Source organism: Diachasma alloeum, unplaced genomic scaffold (assembly GCF_001412515.2).
Source record: "Diachasma alloeum isolate Michigan unplaced genomic scaffold, Dall2.0 Dall_scaffold_00176, whole genome shotgun sequence".
Taxonomy (NCBI): domain Eukaryota; kingdom Metazoa; phylum Arthropoda; class Insecta; order Hymenoptera; family Braconidae; genus Diachasma; species Diachasma alloeum.
In genome coordinates, this window is record NW_021680342.1 from 5,370,635 (window position 1) to 5,386,911 (window position 16,277).

Below are 16,277 nucleotides of genomic sequence, written 5' to 3' on the forward strand. Positions count from 1 at the left end.
GGGGGGGGGGGGGGGGGGGGGGGGGGGGGGGGGGGGGGGGGGGGGGGGGGGGGGGGGGGGGGGGGGGGGGGGGGGGGGGGGGGGGGGGGGGGGCTTACGAGAGAAGAGGAAAGAACGGGTGAGTAGAGAGATCTACATAGAATGGTTGTAATCGCTTTGACAGTACGACAATACTGGGCCTCTCATTAGCAGCATGCACTTTACTCGAATTGGATCGCGTGTGGACGATTAATCATACTGATTCGCTGTGCATATACACACGGACGACGACTGGAGCCGGCAATTACAATTCAGTAGGAAATCGATGTCCCCAGGGAGAATATTTTCCCCCTGCTTTTCTCCCCACACTGACGAATGAATTTTCACGACAAAGATTAGCGTTTTAATTATGAACCTTGGGTCAGATGAATTTTTCAGAGCAATTCACTTCGCAGACTTTGCCGCTTGTCAAAGAACCAAAGGAACAAAAGGGCAGAGAACAAAAAGATTTTTTTTTCAGTACACTGCACCACGTAATGATAGAAATATTCACTTGGAGAGAGAAACGTATTTCATATTCTTTCAATATTCCAGTTCCAATAGGGTGAAGATGTTGATTGAATCCAATGAAGATGAGCTTATTCCTTTCGCGTCTATTTTCTGATCGTGAATGTTTATTACTGCATCGCAGTTGGCTTATTTGATTTCAAGTTTTTTCTCGTTAGCGTCGAGTGAATGAGATGGTGGAGGTAATGTTCGATTGTGCCGTTAGGATGCTGAGAGAATCTGTAATGTCAGTGCACTGTAAAAATTGATTTTTTGCGAATTATATGGCTCTGGAGGTATTTGGCTGAGTTATTATGATGCTCTGTTTCAGTGAGATTGCTTTTCTTGGATCAAATAGAATCAACGATTTCTCATTGTATTTTCGATAATGTATACTGAGAAAAACAAGTTTTTTGAGAAGTACGTCTTTGCTTGCATCAAGAAATTCATGGGTCGAAAATTGACAACTAATTTAAGCGCTTTAAAGTTATGAATTCTGCGCAGCTTAAATGCTTTTAACGCTTTAAATCTTTTTTGTTTGTAAAACCTGCATATTTCCTGTCTTTACACTGTTAAAAATTTTTGTCTAAATTTTCCGTGTCAAATCCTGGAAATTGTTATTATGTTGAATTTCCACTGAAATTTCAGGAATCTTGTCATTGAAAAATCAAATATTCCATTAATTTTCTGTTCGAATGATCTGAAAAGCAATAAAATACTCAATTATTCAGGGCAATTATTCCGTGAAAATTCGGAAAAATCTGTATAATTCAGGGAAAATTTTGAAAATGCATGTCATTTTGTTTCTGAATATTTATGTTGCATTGAAAATTCAATCAAGTTGCGAACTTTCCATCTCACTTCTACCGAAAACTCCTCTAATGATTATTCATTTTTCATAAACATTTTATTTTCTAGAGAGAAAAATGAGATAACTAACATGATCATCTCCTGGAGGAATATAATTGACATAATTAATACCTAATGAGGATTGTCTGGGAATCAATTCGACTGGAGACATACTATATTGAAAAAATTAATACTTCCCCCAAGTAAATGGATACTTGTCAAAAATGTGTGTTCAGGCGTTATTAATTACCTTTAAACTCCTTATTAAAAATGAAATTATTGTTCAAGTAAAAATTTAATACATCCACATATTATAAAGTAATACATTCACTCTGTATTATTTGCTTATAACCCCATAGAAGGGTTGAGAAAGCGTAAATAAAAAAAGAAAGCGACCTCTCAAGCCAAGTCAAGTGGTTTTTGGATTAAAACTTTTTAGATTTGAGACTCAAAAATTATTGAATAAATTCATTCAACTGCCCTTGGTTTCAGAAAACATTTTTTTCTTATGAACAAATTATCCCCTCGTCTTTGGGCAAAATCTCAAGTACAAAATCTCTTGACGAAAGTTTTTTTTTCTCAGCGTAAGATATTTTCACGTCAATTTTCGAGCCCTGAGTTTCCCGATACAAGTGAAGACGTACTTATCAAACAACTTTATTTTTCTCAGTGTAGGTAACATTCGAGTGTTCGAAATAAACTCCGTTTATTGAAATATCGGATCGTCAAATATTTGGTGAATTCTGGTATATGTAACGTGAAGTATGCTTGACGTTATAGAGACGTATTCAACTTCAATAAATCCAGGGCAATATTGACGTAATATCATTTCAAAACGGTAGCAATTTCAAGTTATTGTGGAGTTATGAGTGGAGAATTACGCGTACAAATTGATAATAAAAATATGACAATTACATTAACGTCAAAGCCTCGGGATCTTCCGACGTATTTGATGTCGTCTGAGTGTATCTGACGATGCGTGACCCCTGCTGTATAGCACTCGTCTTCGTGGCTGTGAGCACGCAACACTGAATTCCGATAACTCTTCAGTTATACACTGAGACGCGTAATTATACATAAGATGTATTAATTTTCACTTGAATGTGACGTGGAGAAGGCAATGTAGTGGCGAGTATCACACTGTAACACGGGAGAAGAGAGAATACTGCGCTACGTGACGTTTTGCTGACTAATCGATTTGTATTGTGTCTTGGGGTTAATTTATTTGTGAGTTGGATTTAATTGTTGGTTGAATCTTGTCAGGTTAATGATGTTCAGGATCATTGAGTCGCTTGACGATGCCTTTACTGGTTTTTTTATTCCCTCCATTCAGTGTTTTTTATTTCTCGTGTGATGGATTCAGTATCGGAGATTATTACTGCAGTCTCTGATTAATGGTCTTGGATTAATCCTAGTCTTTATCGTTATTTTTTTTTTATTCCGAGATCTTATCGAAACATCAGATGATCAATTTGAAATTTACTCTTATCTGGCGATGAATTTTTATCGCGGAATAAATGGACAAATGGATTGGAAAATTGTGGGAAATATTTTTATGGAGCTATTTGCATTGAGTCATTCCATTGTAATATGCAATTATGAAAATGGGAGCATTGTTTCGGCATGGTTTTCAATGTAATGAGAGCGATTTAACCAGAATTCTTATATTTAGAAGGCGGGGAATCAATAATGTCTGTTTACTCCGCTGATGCACCGAGATATTGATAAGAATTGGGCTGGCATGATTGCTTCCTATCAGACACTCTGTGATTCGGATATAATATTTCACAGGGGCCACAGACCGATTGGGGATTTTCGCCTGCAATAACTCGTCAAACAGGAGATAAAGCTGCTATATTTCTGGCCTCTAGATTGTTGTTTAATCATTATCGGTTCTGCTGTGATGGAGGAGATTCGTCTTCCATTAAGATCAATCAGGTTTTTTAACTACGCATTTTTCATCTTTTTTAGACTTGTTGAGGTAGAGAAGAGTGTTTTGTTAAACTAAGGATAGTGTCGTCAAGCTTAGGACAATTGGTTTCCTTCATGGGAGATTGAATCTTGCGTAGACCAAATGTAGGTTTAGTTTCCAAAAAAATATCCCTGATTTCAAAGAACTTGCGGTTCTGAACTTGAACGAGGGCCGGTTTGTTCATGTTCTTTTTCCTCCAAAGGTCCGTTTGGAAAACCATAGGACCTTTAGAGGACTTGGGAAACGGTCCGTTGAAATGAGACATAGACTCCTCTGGCGAAACGGATGATTGGGCAAGCGCATCGTTTTTTAAACGGGCGTTCTAGAACAAAAGGTACATGAACAAGCCGTCTCCGAGTGGAAAATCAGGAAAACAAGTATTTTTGTCACTAATTTTTCGTGGTATGACCCCCAAGTCAAATAAAAAGTTCTTTATTAAAGGTGAGATAGTTTCACGGAAATTTCACGATAATTTCCTTTCATTTCACGAGATCATTTCATTGCTAAACCCTCACGGACCCTTTTGTTTCCAAGCGTGCTGTACGTTCGATAGAACTAGAATGTGATGACTTCAACAGAAAGTTATGAATCCGATATGTAATTGAAGATACAGTATTCCTTTTTTAGTTGTTATTTGTTTGGTTGAGGTACTTTACATAGTTTTGGAAATAATCAACTTTGAAGAGAGTCATTCATATTTTCATGGGTATCGACCCGGTACGTGAGGGGTTAAGATTGAGTGACTTTTTCCGAGTCGAAGAATTTAGTCTTAAGTCAACTCAGTGTGAAGAATTTTTTTTTTTTTAGGTCAACTCAATAACCAACCTGATTCGGAGAGTTCCATCCTGATTTGGTCAGTTTTTCACTTAATGTTAGAGAAACTGAAAAACAATTCCTTTATAAAGAAACAAACTATTCATAGGTGAATGATAGAAAAGGGAGACGCAATCGAGTACCCGAGGATGAACACTGGAATTATTTTGGATTCTGTGCGTGTACGGAGTGCCGTTTTCATTTCAAACAATTGTCGACCTTTTCGTTGTGTTCTTTCGAATGGAAGCATTGTATTTGTCGGATTTGCCGCGAAAAATTCGTGTATTCCGCAACAAAATTCCACCGAAATTTTTCTGGGTCCGTTCAAATGAACCCATTTTACCGTGCTTTTTCTCCATATTACCTTGAAAACTGCTGATCTGAAAGGAGTCTTTTCTTCAATTTCGGATGAGATTTCTCGACCTTTTCCATGACATCAATCTACTCAAGATCCAAAACAAGACGTTCTTCTTCTAACGAAGTCCACCAAATGTGTTGGGAAATTAAAATATAAATGAATTCATACACGAGAATCGTAATTTTACAATCCCAACGTAGTAATTTCCGTATATATTCCGGTAAAACTCTATATATTTGCTGCAATATTGACGCAATAATGTAGCAAGTGCCAATTCTACTACCGAATTTGTAATTTTACTAGACGTTGATGCAGCAAAAGTGTAGTAATTTTACTAACTTTTTTAACGGCGTTACCAAAAGCTGTTCATCCTTGAATTATTCTAATGAACCAATTAAATGTTTGCGAAGTCCTTAAAAAACGACCAGTTAAAATTTTTAAATGTGAGTTTGGCGCAATAATTCTTTGAGGTCATATTGTGCCATGAATTGCTCCACATTAGACAGTTTCGCGTATTCAGAAAAGAACCGCTTTTCACTATGAAGAAATACATTGCGAGAAACATTGTCGCGTCGAATGAGTGTTTGTAGTATGTAGAATTTACGCGAAGGTTAAATCCAATGATGGCGGTTAGAGTATATTTTCAAGTAAACACATCAGCACAAGGTATTTAGTATTCTTAGGTTGCATTTGACATCCGGCAAACCGCTCCCATCGAGCGTCTCTGTGCGCAGACGGCATTTTCCTCTTATTCTATTTAGCGTGTGTATGGCTCGATTAACCATTGTACGCATTTACAATTGTCGGGGGCCCCAAACTCGAGAGCACAACGAGCCGAAAGAACCGTTGCAACATGGCTCGACTTCTTTCTTTTTCACTCATTTCCTTTTTTTATTGAATCAAAGGGAAACACATGGAAGCCCACCGCTCTGATACTAAAAATAAACCCGCTAATAAATTTACAGTGGACGCGAGGCTTTACAATTTTATCATTCACACAGGGTGTATCGCCATCGTAAACAGTACACCTGATTCAATGCTGTCTTTTACCAATGGCGAACAGTATCACCTATAATTGTGATGCGATACATCACGAATTTTTATTAATTTCAAAAAACAATTTCCATTACAATTATTAACATTATTTCACGTTTTCAGCCCGGAGTAGCAAGATACGCGTAATAATCTTTGGCAGTCGCGATTTTGAAACGTATGCATTGGAATGAACAAACATGGGAGCGTGCTCATATAATGCTCATATAATGATGGAAGATGAAACAATTTTTGGTTCGTTCATGTAGAAAATTTTCCATTTTAAGGGGCGACTACACTGTTAAAAAATTTTGTCTGAAATTTCCGATACATTTTTCGGAAATTTTTATCGAATTTAAGTACCACGGAAAATTAAGAATTTCGCGGAAAAATCAAAGAGAACTGTAAATTTCAGTTCCTTTTTTCCCTGAAAATGAACAGAAAACCAGAAAATTCAATGTAATTTGGCATTGAATATTCATATTAGATTAGAAATTCAAATAAATTAAGAAATTCTCGTCTTTATGCTGCTTAAAATTCTGGAAAAAACCTGAACTTTCATGTTTTTTTTTCCCCTAAATTGCTTTCAATGTCATTGTCCTGAAAATTAGTAGTTAACTTTTTCGTTACCCTACAATAACAATTATGACTTAGTTTTTTGAAATTCGACCCCTAAACAGCTAATTTCGTTTTGTTTAGTATAAAAATTTGTGCCATCATGTAAAATCGGCATAAAAATTATCCTTAAAATATAATATTTAAAATATATTCTCAATTCTTTTAGAAACATTTTTCGGACTCTGCTACATGAATCATGCAATTTTTTATAAAAAAAAAAAACAAAATTAGCTGTGTAGAAGCCGAATTCCAAAAAACGAACTCGTAATTGTTATTGCACGCATTGTTTCAAAAATTTTGAAAAACAAAAAACCTCTGTAACTCAAAAATTGAAGGCCCTGAAGTATTTTAAACATTTTAAGCTTCTGCGGGGCAAATGAACAATGAACAATCAATTTTTTGCACTAATTATTCGTTTTTAGACATATATAATCGCTCTTCAATGTGTGAGAAATCTCATTCCAATAGCCCGTGACTTTTAAAACTCATAGTAGTCTCCCCTTAATTGATAAACTTCTCTTTCTTCATCACTCTGATTCTCACTCGGTTAAATTGTCACTGGTCTCTCGTTTCCCACAGTCAAAAAGATGACTGAGAGAGATCTCGAAGGCGAAAGAGAGCCGCACGTTTATATTTTTGGATGAATTCGTGGAAAACTAACGAACAGATAAACACACCACACTTGACTTATAATATCGAGGATCTCTATCGTCACCCCTTCCCTCATCCTCTTGTTTCGTCTTCAACTCCAACTTCTCTGTACTCCAAAAAAGACGGATTATTTTTTGGCACGAATAACCACTTCTCTTCACGTCTACAATATACCCACGTATGCTCACGGGCAAAGATATCTTTCGCAGGTACGTGCCAAACGTCGATTGGAATATACATTCGAGAATGAGCGATAGAGGAGTGACGGAGAGGAGAAATGAGAAAAAAAAAGGAATTGAATGAGAACGTGCCCAACTCGGCGATAGAATGAGAAAATAAATGAAAAAAAGCTAAAGAAGGGCTTTCTCATTTATCGTAATTTGGTGATGGTGAGAACGACATCTATCGCGGCGGGTTTGCAATAAAGTTCACCTCGCGTGCACACAGCCGCTCTTTTACGACGGGGTTCGCTGACTTTTATTATCTGACACTTGTAAAATTAAAGAAAAAGATGTACAAAAAAATGCGGAAAAAAATGGAGTGAATTTCAGCTGGAGGAGATGAAAAAAAAAATCGGAGATTCGTTGTTTTTACAAGGCTATTTTGAAGATTTACGTTGAACATTTTAACTAAGAGGAGAAACTGAATCATTCGGGATCGTTAAAAAAAAATTGCAGGCCCCATAATACGATCGTGGAGTTTTTATGTGTACCACTGCTCGAGTGATAATTGATCATGCGAGGGTGAATGTTGAAGAACTCGAGAGGAATCTCAATCACGATATTTCCTCAGGATGACCACTAACTGATGTCGTTAAACCCTCGCCCCTCCACTACACGGCGAAACTATTTTAAAAAACAGTAAAAATAATTGAGGAAGACACGTGGAAAAATGCCGTAGGAATACACGCGTTGGCTATCGGGGGCGTTGAGAACGTCAACGTTCGCCCAAGGTCTCTGTACCGGGCCACCCCCGAGCTTGTACATGAAACACCGAGTGCGACTGTCGTACGCGTATATTGCACGTAAACGCGCAACAAAACGTCGAGGGTTGGCAGACTTGAGACGAAAACGCGGGGACTACGCTTGAATTTTCATCGGGGGTTTTTTTTATTCTTCTCGTTCATTTCTTCTCGTACGTGTGCGTGCGAGAGAGATCGCGAGCTTTTTCAAGGATGAAAAGAGACAAGCGATATGTATAGGTTTTATCGCTAGCTGCCATTGGTCGTGCGCGACCGTGCTTGCGGAGCGCGCGTGGGGCCAAATAGTGGTGGGGGTGAGGTGGCCGCACAGCTGATGCAGCCCAGAACACCACCAGTATAGACGGCAGTCACTTTGGTACGCGAGTCAGTAGCACATGAGCGCTCGTTCAGCGAGCATCGTTAGTCGCACGCAAGCGGGATTTGTAAAATGTCACCCCGTGAACGAATATCGAGCGTGAGAGAATTTCACTGAATATAATAATCCAAATTTTTAATTCAACCTGTCGATATTAAATTGAACGTGCTGTGTGAATTGTTTTATTCTTCATACGCTGATTTTTTATTTGAAAATTGATTCTGTTTTCTTTCGGACAAAATTTTTGTCTCGCGTACATTGAAGAACTTCTTTTCGCTTTGATGATAAATTTCGTTCACTCCGTGGGAGAATTACTTGTTGATACGTGCACGAAGAGTGCCGAGAGTCCGTCATTGTCGTTGTTATTGGGGAGGAGAGAGAATTTGAGATCAATTATTGAATTGATTTGGATAGATACAGTGACTGAGTTTACAAGGACTCCCGACATTGTCGTTGAAGAACGAGGAGAGTAAATTTCTATGCGAGAGGAGGGAGTGACCAGCGAGCAGTAGAAAAAAAATCCCCGCGGCAACGACAACGAGAGAGCAAACGAGTGTCTTTTCTTCAGTCACGCGCGAGCTTCGAGCCGGCAAGGAGCTCTCAAAACACTGACATTGTGTTATTGAGAGGCAACATTACACTGGGGCCGCAGGCGAGCTCCCCACGCATAATCGAGAAGAGCTCATTTTTACAAACATTGATATCTCATTCGTTAAACTGAAGTGGTGAACTCTCGTTGAAGAAATCATAAATAAACAGTGAGGATTTCCCTGGGGACGGGGGGGAATCAAATAATTGAAGTGTGGAAATTTATTCCTTGTGATTTGATCGACGTTAGTGAAGTGACTAGGCTCCTAAAATGGTGCCACAACAGCAGGACAGTCCCACAAACTCCGGGATGCCCCTGTTTGGATCCCTCCTCGTGGATAAAAATTCATCAACACCTTACTCAGACGCAACTCAGGTAATTTTCTCATCTTCACATTAAAAAAAAAACTCCCATCAAACACATTAATATCTTCACAATTCTCGTCTTTCACTTCCTTGTGTCAAACACCGGGTGTTCGAACGGGCAAAGTGCCGAGTTTTCGTGCGTCCGAGAGTCTCCGCTGATTTTATAATGAACATGCGAAAAAGTTGTGCCAAGTTTCCACGAAAATCTTGTTGATGAATGAATGGAGAGATAGTCCCTGTTTCCGGTGGTAAATAACATTATTCAAAATTACTCAGTGAGAAAAATAAATCGAAGCGCATAATTCCGGGGGGAGGGGGGGAGAATAATTTATTTTCAAGTTCAGTGGAAATCTAACCTCAATGATATCGAAAAAAAGTCCCCTCAAGCAATCACCTCGTGGAGTGCATTGAAAGGTAGAAAGAAAAAACCCACGTGCAGATGAATTTTAAATAGCGTCAGATTATTCGCAGATACGGGAATGATCTTTTTTATTCTCATTCCATCCTATTATGAACTTGCACATCTCCACGTCAATTTCTCCGTAATCGAGAGACTGAAGCGAATGACAAAAAAATTATGGGGGGAAAGACTAAAAGAAAATAAACACTCTGCAACATTCGTTGACAGGCAGTTAGCTCTGAAGCCCCCTGGCAAGTTCGATGCTTATCGCCTCCTCTGAATAGCGACGACACCAGTGAGTGTCTCTTCTTTTTCCTTTCCTCTCTCTTTCTCATTCTGCCTACTTCTCCCCCTTTTTTTGCAATGCGCCTCACCGAGCGTTTGTTTTGGCTCCGCTGGAAAAAATCGTTCGAGGTCACGTCGGAAGAATATCGAACTCGAGGATTTTCTTGGATTATCGGTGATAAAATTATCAAGGACAAAATTTACTTCCGTAGCAATCAACCCAACTTTTAAAGCTCTCCGCGCCAGTTATTTGTTCTAAGCTCTCCTCAACATCGAACAATTCACTCCTTTTCTGACATTTTCACCTAAAATTCCCAGCATCTATGTCATTATTCAAATAATTCGTACTTTTTTTCTCTGGAAATAGTTATAATTATTGTCTGCCTGGTGATTTATTTTTCTGCTTGATTTGCCAGTCGCGAGTGCAAAGAAGATACCGACTTGAGAAACCTCAGGGCCAATTATCCCTTCTGGATTTTAATGGCTGTGCCTCTAATTCTAGAGTTTTACCAATGGCCCTCAGGTATACAGTCTCGGGTCATGTATTTTTTTTTATCGCTCTAGACTAGAGAAACCGAGCCCCGAATCGAATTGACTCGTTCCTCCTTTTTTTACTCCACCTTCTTCTTCATGGAAATCGATCAGACCGCATATTTCACCAGAATTAACCAAAAGACAGCACAACGATCTGATGAAATACTTCGGATGAGGTATTGATTTATATCCACTCACTTTGTCCCACATTCATCATTTCCGCCGAAAAAAAATCACCGATGTCCAAAATTTTATGAATCTCAATGATTAATGAATAATTCAGTTTCAAGGTCGAGTGACGAAAGAAAACAAAATGTGTAATGTTATATTCATGTTATCTCGAATATCTGTTTTCCGGACCCTTTTTTTCAACAAATAGCCCGCTTTTGAAATGCCTGAAATACTGGATAATTAGTACCCTTGAACGAGTTCAGAGACCTCACGGGACGTATAATATGTCGTTCGAGCGGGTGTGATAGACCGGCAATTATCCGGGGTCGTTGAAACGCTCGAAGCAGGAAAAAGAGCAAAAAAATACCGAAGAAAAAGTGAGAAAAAAAACGCGAAAACCGTGAATGACGTTTGACACGTGAAAAATTCACACGTGATGACGTGTGACAGTGAACAATCCCTCGGTTTAGAGTCTGTGTCTGCCCAGGGATGAGGAAACAAGACAAAAAATAATAAGCTGTTGGGTTGAGAGATGGAAAAAGTTGAAGAAAAAGACGGAGAGAGACACGGTAGCGTGGAAGCGTGCAGAAAACAATTCTCGGACGACCGTGGAAGTTTGCTCGGTCGCACGAGAGTCGAACATCGTAGTAGAGGGAGATTAGTACCAGTGGAACGTGTATTTGTAACGTCCGCGTGTGCCGACGGCCACAGCAGAGATCCCTAATTTTCGTCTCAGTTCCAATTTCTTTTTCTCACCGAGCGAAATTAGTGCCCTCAGATATTTTTCTACTGTTTCCTTCTTGTTTTTTCTTATTGTGGCCTCGTTTCAATCTCACGATTTTTTTTTATTGCTTTTGTTTCCTGAAGGCTAACGATGGGCCCGTGAAAATTACTCTCAAAACAGGAACGTATTTTTTTTGTTCATGATTCATTCAATTTATTTTAATTTTTATGTTCAACCATAGAATAATTAAGTTCGTAAAGTGTGACGCCTCAATTGTGTGTCATCACGAGTTATACGGGATTTACGAATCATTAACCAAATGTGACACTCATCTGTTGATTTTTTTTTCTTTCGTACGAACAGTACGACATTATCGCTGCACTTCCGATTATTCAACTTCACATTTTTTTACCCACTGGCTTTGTTATTCCAATTTATTTCAGTGTAAGAACAAAAATTATTCACGTTGAATTTCCATAAATAGACAGTATTATGGATCTGTACGAGTAAAAAACCACGCAGTGAAACATCGGGTGCACTTTGGAGGTTGCAAAACACACGTGGAAAGCTCGGGGATAATTGTTGTAGGCACGAGTGAACCGTAGTGCCGCAATAATTCATCAACGATAGAAAATACAATGCCGCAACCATGTGCGTTGATGTGTCGTTCGTTGATAAACAAACTGACTATGCTCATGACCACGGATAATTTTCGAACAAATGAATCACTCAAATTTTCGATAATTCGAGCAACTAGCTAGAAGCGAGACATTAAGAGAAAGAGAAACCAATTTTATTGAGTCATTAATCGAATAAAAAAGCGGAAAAAATCACATCAATGACTTCGAATTATTCACAGCTTCGATTTATGGCCCCTATTTGTTTTCAATGTTTATCTGTTTTTTCATACCTCATTTCTTTTTATTTACAATTCAAGCAGATGCATAATAAAGTTTCGAGAATGATGTAAAAACAAACCAACAGTTTATCACTGTTGAATCACTGGCTCTCTTTCATTCGCTTTTTCTTTATTTTTTACTTAATTTCAAACATTTTTTTTTTCAAACACTTCTTTCCCCACCGTACCCCTAGCGTTTTGTCGATATGCACTTGAAAAAAACCAGTGCCCTCGTATATGTGCTCTCAAGATATGGCAATGTCACCGAGATAAGATCCCCACGGATAAAATCGAATACAAGAACGTGTTGCACACACTCGAGGTCGCAAGTTTATTTTTATTTTTTCTTTGCTCAATATTTTTCTGTTTTTTTTAACCTTTTTCACTCTGTTTTGACTTGTATTTTGGGTCTTTGGTTATCGGGTATGCATAATCTTTTGGTTCTGTAATGTTATGTATACTTCTCTCACTCTCTCTCTCTCTCTCTCTCTTTACCTTACCGCCATCAGAACGTCTGCCGACTGCAAATAACATTTGTTATGAGATAAAACAAACTCAAACAAATTTAATTCCGTCTAAACGGATATTGTTTCCAATTCATTCATTTTTTCCCATTCTGGAATTAAATACTGCGATAAACTGCAATTTCTAGAATTTAATGTATTTAGAAAGCTATATAATCCATAAAAACATTTCCGGCTCAACACGTGGTTTCCAGCACGTGTCTGCAATGCATCTAATGCCTTCTACCATTTTACCTCGGAATATGAAATATTTCTCTCTATTTTTTGACACTGTAAAATGGTAAAAGAGGCACATCTATAACCCCGTGGAATCATAACTACCAAGTTGAATACTAATACTATTACGAGTCGAGGGAAAATGTGTGGCTGCAGTGAAACGCGTGTGCGCTCAGCCGCCATTTCACTGTCACTTTTGTAATACCGTTGGCCGTTACAAACCGCGTTACAGCATGATTCTTATACACTCAAGTACTAATCCCCATCGTGTATAAGCTTGTACTTTCATAATCGTGGAACGGAGATGATCGTTTTTAATCCGCAGCCACAAAGATTTTATTTTCATCATACGTTGCATCGTTAAATTATACCCCACCCCTGCTAATGTTTATCCATCTTTTTGTTTCTTTTATTTGTAAAAAAAAGGGGAAAAATAATAAAATAATGAAAGGCAATTCACTCCTCATGGAGTTTTGTCGAAAGCGTTTCCTTCCGCTCGTGCAAAACGATAATTTTCTTTTCATCTTGGAATCCCTCAACGTAGAACAACTGTTTATAATATAATTGTGCATAAAACTATGTACTAACGCAATTTCCTCTCTCCTGCATTCATTACTCATGGATTTTTCTCACAATTAATCGCCCCTTTATTTTTTTTCATAGTTTTAAAACCAATGTTTTCTTATTTTTTAATGAAAAATATATTCATAGAGTCACTTTCGCGGTGATTGAAGAGGGGCCGGATGTGAACGCGTTCTGATATCTCCTGGTATTCTATAATCATCACTGTACGATTTTTATTCCACTGCATCGGATTGCATTGCCCCACTTTGAGTTATCGCAATCGGTCAGGATGTCGCTGGTCAGCTGACCAGCTCCTTGGGATCAACGAACCTGTAATTAAAAAGTCCATAAGTCCCCGATGACGGAAGAATGTTGAATGTCAACCAAGTGTTCATGCACTCAGGAAAATTTTTACGATAAATTCATGTTTATGAGCTGATAGAAGAGTTTGTTTGCCATTAACAAATGAATTTTGTTGAAGGTGTAGATTTGTTCATATTATTCCTCAAGTGGTTACAACTCTTCACTGAATGTAGTTGGTCGCATGGTGACGTAATCCCCGCTCCGTGTATTTTGCGATTTCATGGAAAAAAAAGTCGGAAAAAATAATTAATTGCTCGTTTACGGTCATTTTGCACATTCAATGAATAGGAAATGGGGATATAAAAGAGAAACAGTCGCTAAATAAACCAAGAAGTCGATCTCATTAGGTGCAAAGCTTTGAATTTTTCAGCGAGTCGAGTTTTATAAAGATTTTAACAAGTCATTGGTGTAAGTTTGGACTAAAAAAAGTAGAAATACCAATTTTCATGAATTTTTAATTCATAACGTTTTTGTGCCAAAAGAGAAGATCGAAATACGCCGGAGTTTCTCCGATTGTGCATTAACCTTTTAGTGGTCGCGGCACGCCACCAAATGTAGTTGGTCGCATGGTAAAAGAATCCCCGCCCCGTGTATTTTACGATTTCATGGGAAAAAAAGTTGGAAAAAATAATTAGTGGCTCGTTTACGGCCATTTTGAACATTCAATGAATAGGAAATGGGGATATAAAAGAAAAACAATCGTCACATAAACCCAGCACTCGATGTGATTAGGTGCAAAGTTTTGAAATTTTCAGCGAATTGAGTGTTTAAAAGTTTCCAATAATTCATCGGTATAAGTCTAGATAAAAATTGTCACTGCGTTTAATATATTTGAAAGTAAAAATACACACGACGTTTATAATATAATTGTAACTCGCAAAATACTTACGATGTTTTTGTGTCAGGAGAGAAGATCGAAATACGCCGGGGATTCCCTCATTGTGCATTAACTTTTAATCGCCACCCCGTGTATTTTACGATTTCATGGAAAAAAACAGTTGCAAAAATAATTCATTGCTCGTTTACAGGTAATTTTGAACCTTCAATGAATAGAAAATGGGGATATAAAAGAGAAACAGTTGTCAGATAAACCAAGAACTCCATCTCATTAGCTTCAAAGTTTTTAAATTTTCAGCGAGTCATGTTTTCAAAAATTTTAATAATTCATCAGTATAAGTCTGGTCCAAAAAAATTGTTAATGCGTTTAATATATTTTAAAGTAATGATCCAAATTTTTATGAATTTTTCACTCACGAAGGATTTTGTGTGAATAGGAAAGCTCGAAAAACGGCTGGGATTCCCCCATTGTGCATTAAGGGAAAATTTTCCCCAGCAAGTGAATCCTCGCCCTCTGCCGAAAATTCAACTCACCCAAAAACTTCCACTTTAGGCGTTCTACATTCGCATTGACCTTTACACCCTATTTATTTTTATTTTTATTACCCAGCTGGTTATTAGGGAGGGCATATAAAAATAAAAACATTGAAAGCAACAGAGTCGTCCGGGTTTGCCACGGCTTTAACGTAGCTAATAGCGTGGAACGAGGACGAGCGTGATGCAGGCACCCAACAACCCACCGACCAAGAAAACCTCTGGTCTTTTTAATTCTCTCTATCCATTTTGTACCGATAATTCCGGGACATCCCGAGGCAGTGAGCCATTTGGATAGAGCGAATGGGTTTTGTATGTGGAGGTGGAAAGGCAATCGCCCGAACGGGATGCGCCTTCCTATTCGTGTATAGGGTTAGGTTTTATCCTCTCACAGAATCGATTCCTCGAACCTATCGACTACCGTTATATACCTTCCGTTCGATGGATTCTTTTCCATGGTAATTCATCATGCAGATCATCAATAATTTTGTGAATTATCTTCTACTTATTCACTTCGTTATTCTTTTCTTCTGAATAACAGGCAAGGTGTTCACTGTTGAAAATTTTCCACTGATATTTCCGGTAAAAGTTTTGGAAATTTCTAACAAGTAATGTTTTCACTGAAATTTCAAGGATTTTTGGTCGTTGAAAATTCATAATTTCTTGGAAAAATTCGTGACAACTGTAAATTTTAGTCTAATTATTGCCCGAAAATTAATGAAAACTCCCAGAAATCTCTCCTTGAATTCCAGATTCCTTAAATTTTCCGGGAATTCCTTAAAAACTCCTGGAATTCCAACAATTTTAATGGAATTTCCTGAAAGTGCAAGGGAATTTAGCACTGAATATTCATCTTCACTTGAAAATTTATGTAAACTATGACTACTTGAATTTTCAGAGAAACTTGAAATTCCATTGACTTTTTCCCCTTAAATCGAATTCAAATTCTTTTTCCGGGAAATTCAGTGAATTTTTTTTAACAGTGTTGTAGACTTTCTAGAGGATTACTTTTTTTTCGATAGCGCTTGGGGAGAGGTACAGGGGTGCTGGCGTTCACCAACTGGAAAGTTTCGGTAATATGTGGTGGTAAGGCAAGGGAGGGGGGAGAGGAAAGTGAG

The 16,277-nt window shown here is 38.1% G+C and overlaps 1 protein-coding gene across 3 annotated transcripts in view; it reads left to right on the forward strand.

Moving 5' to 3' along the window:
* Nucleotides 1–16,277, forward strand: part of LOC107047950 (transcription factor sox-2) — a 161,176-nt gene that overhangs the window by 131,584 nt on the left and 13,315 nt on the right. The window contains exon 1 of one of the 3 annotated variants that reach the window (XM_015270892.1): nucleotides 8,155–9,119. The exons of the other annotated variants lie outside the window; for them this stretch is intronic. Within the exon in view, the coding sequence (XP_015126378.1) occupies nucleotides 9,015–9,119 (105 nt within the window). The 5' untranslated portion in view covers nucleotides 8,155–9,014. Of the gene's footprint in view, nucleotides 1–8,154; nucleotides 9,120–16,277 lie in introns of those variants that run through there. 3 annotated transcript variants of the gene reach the window in all.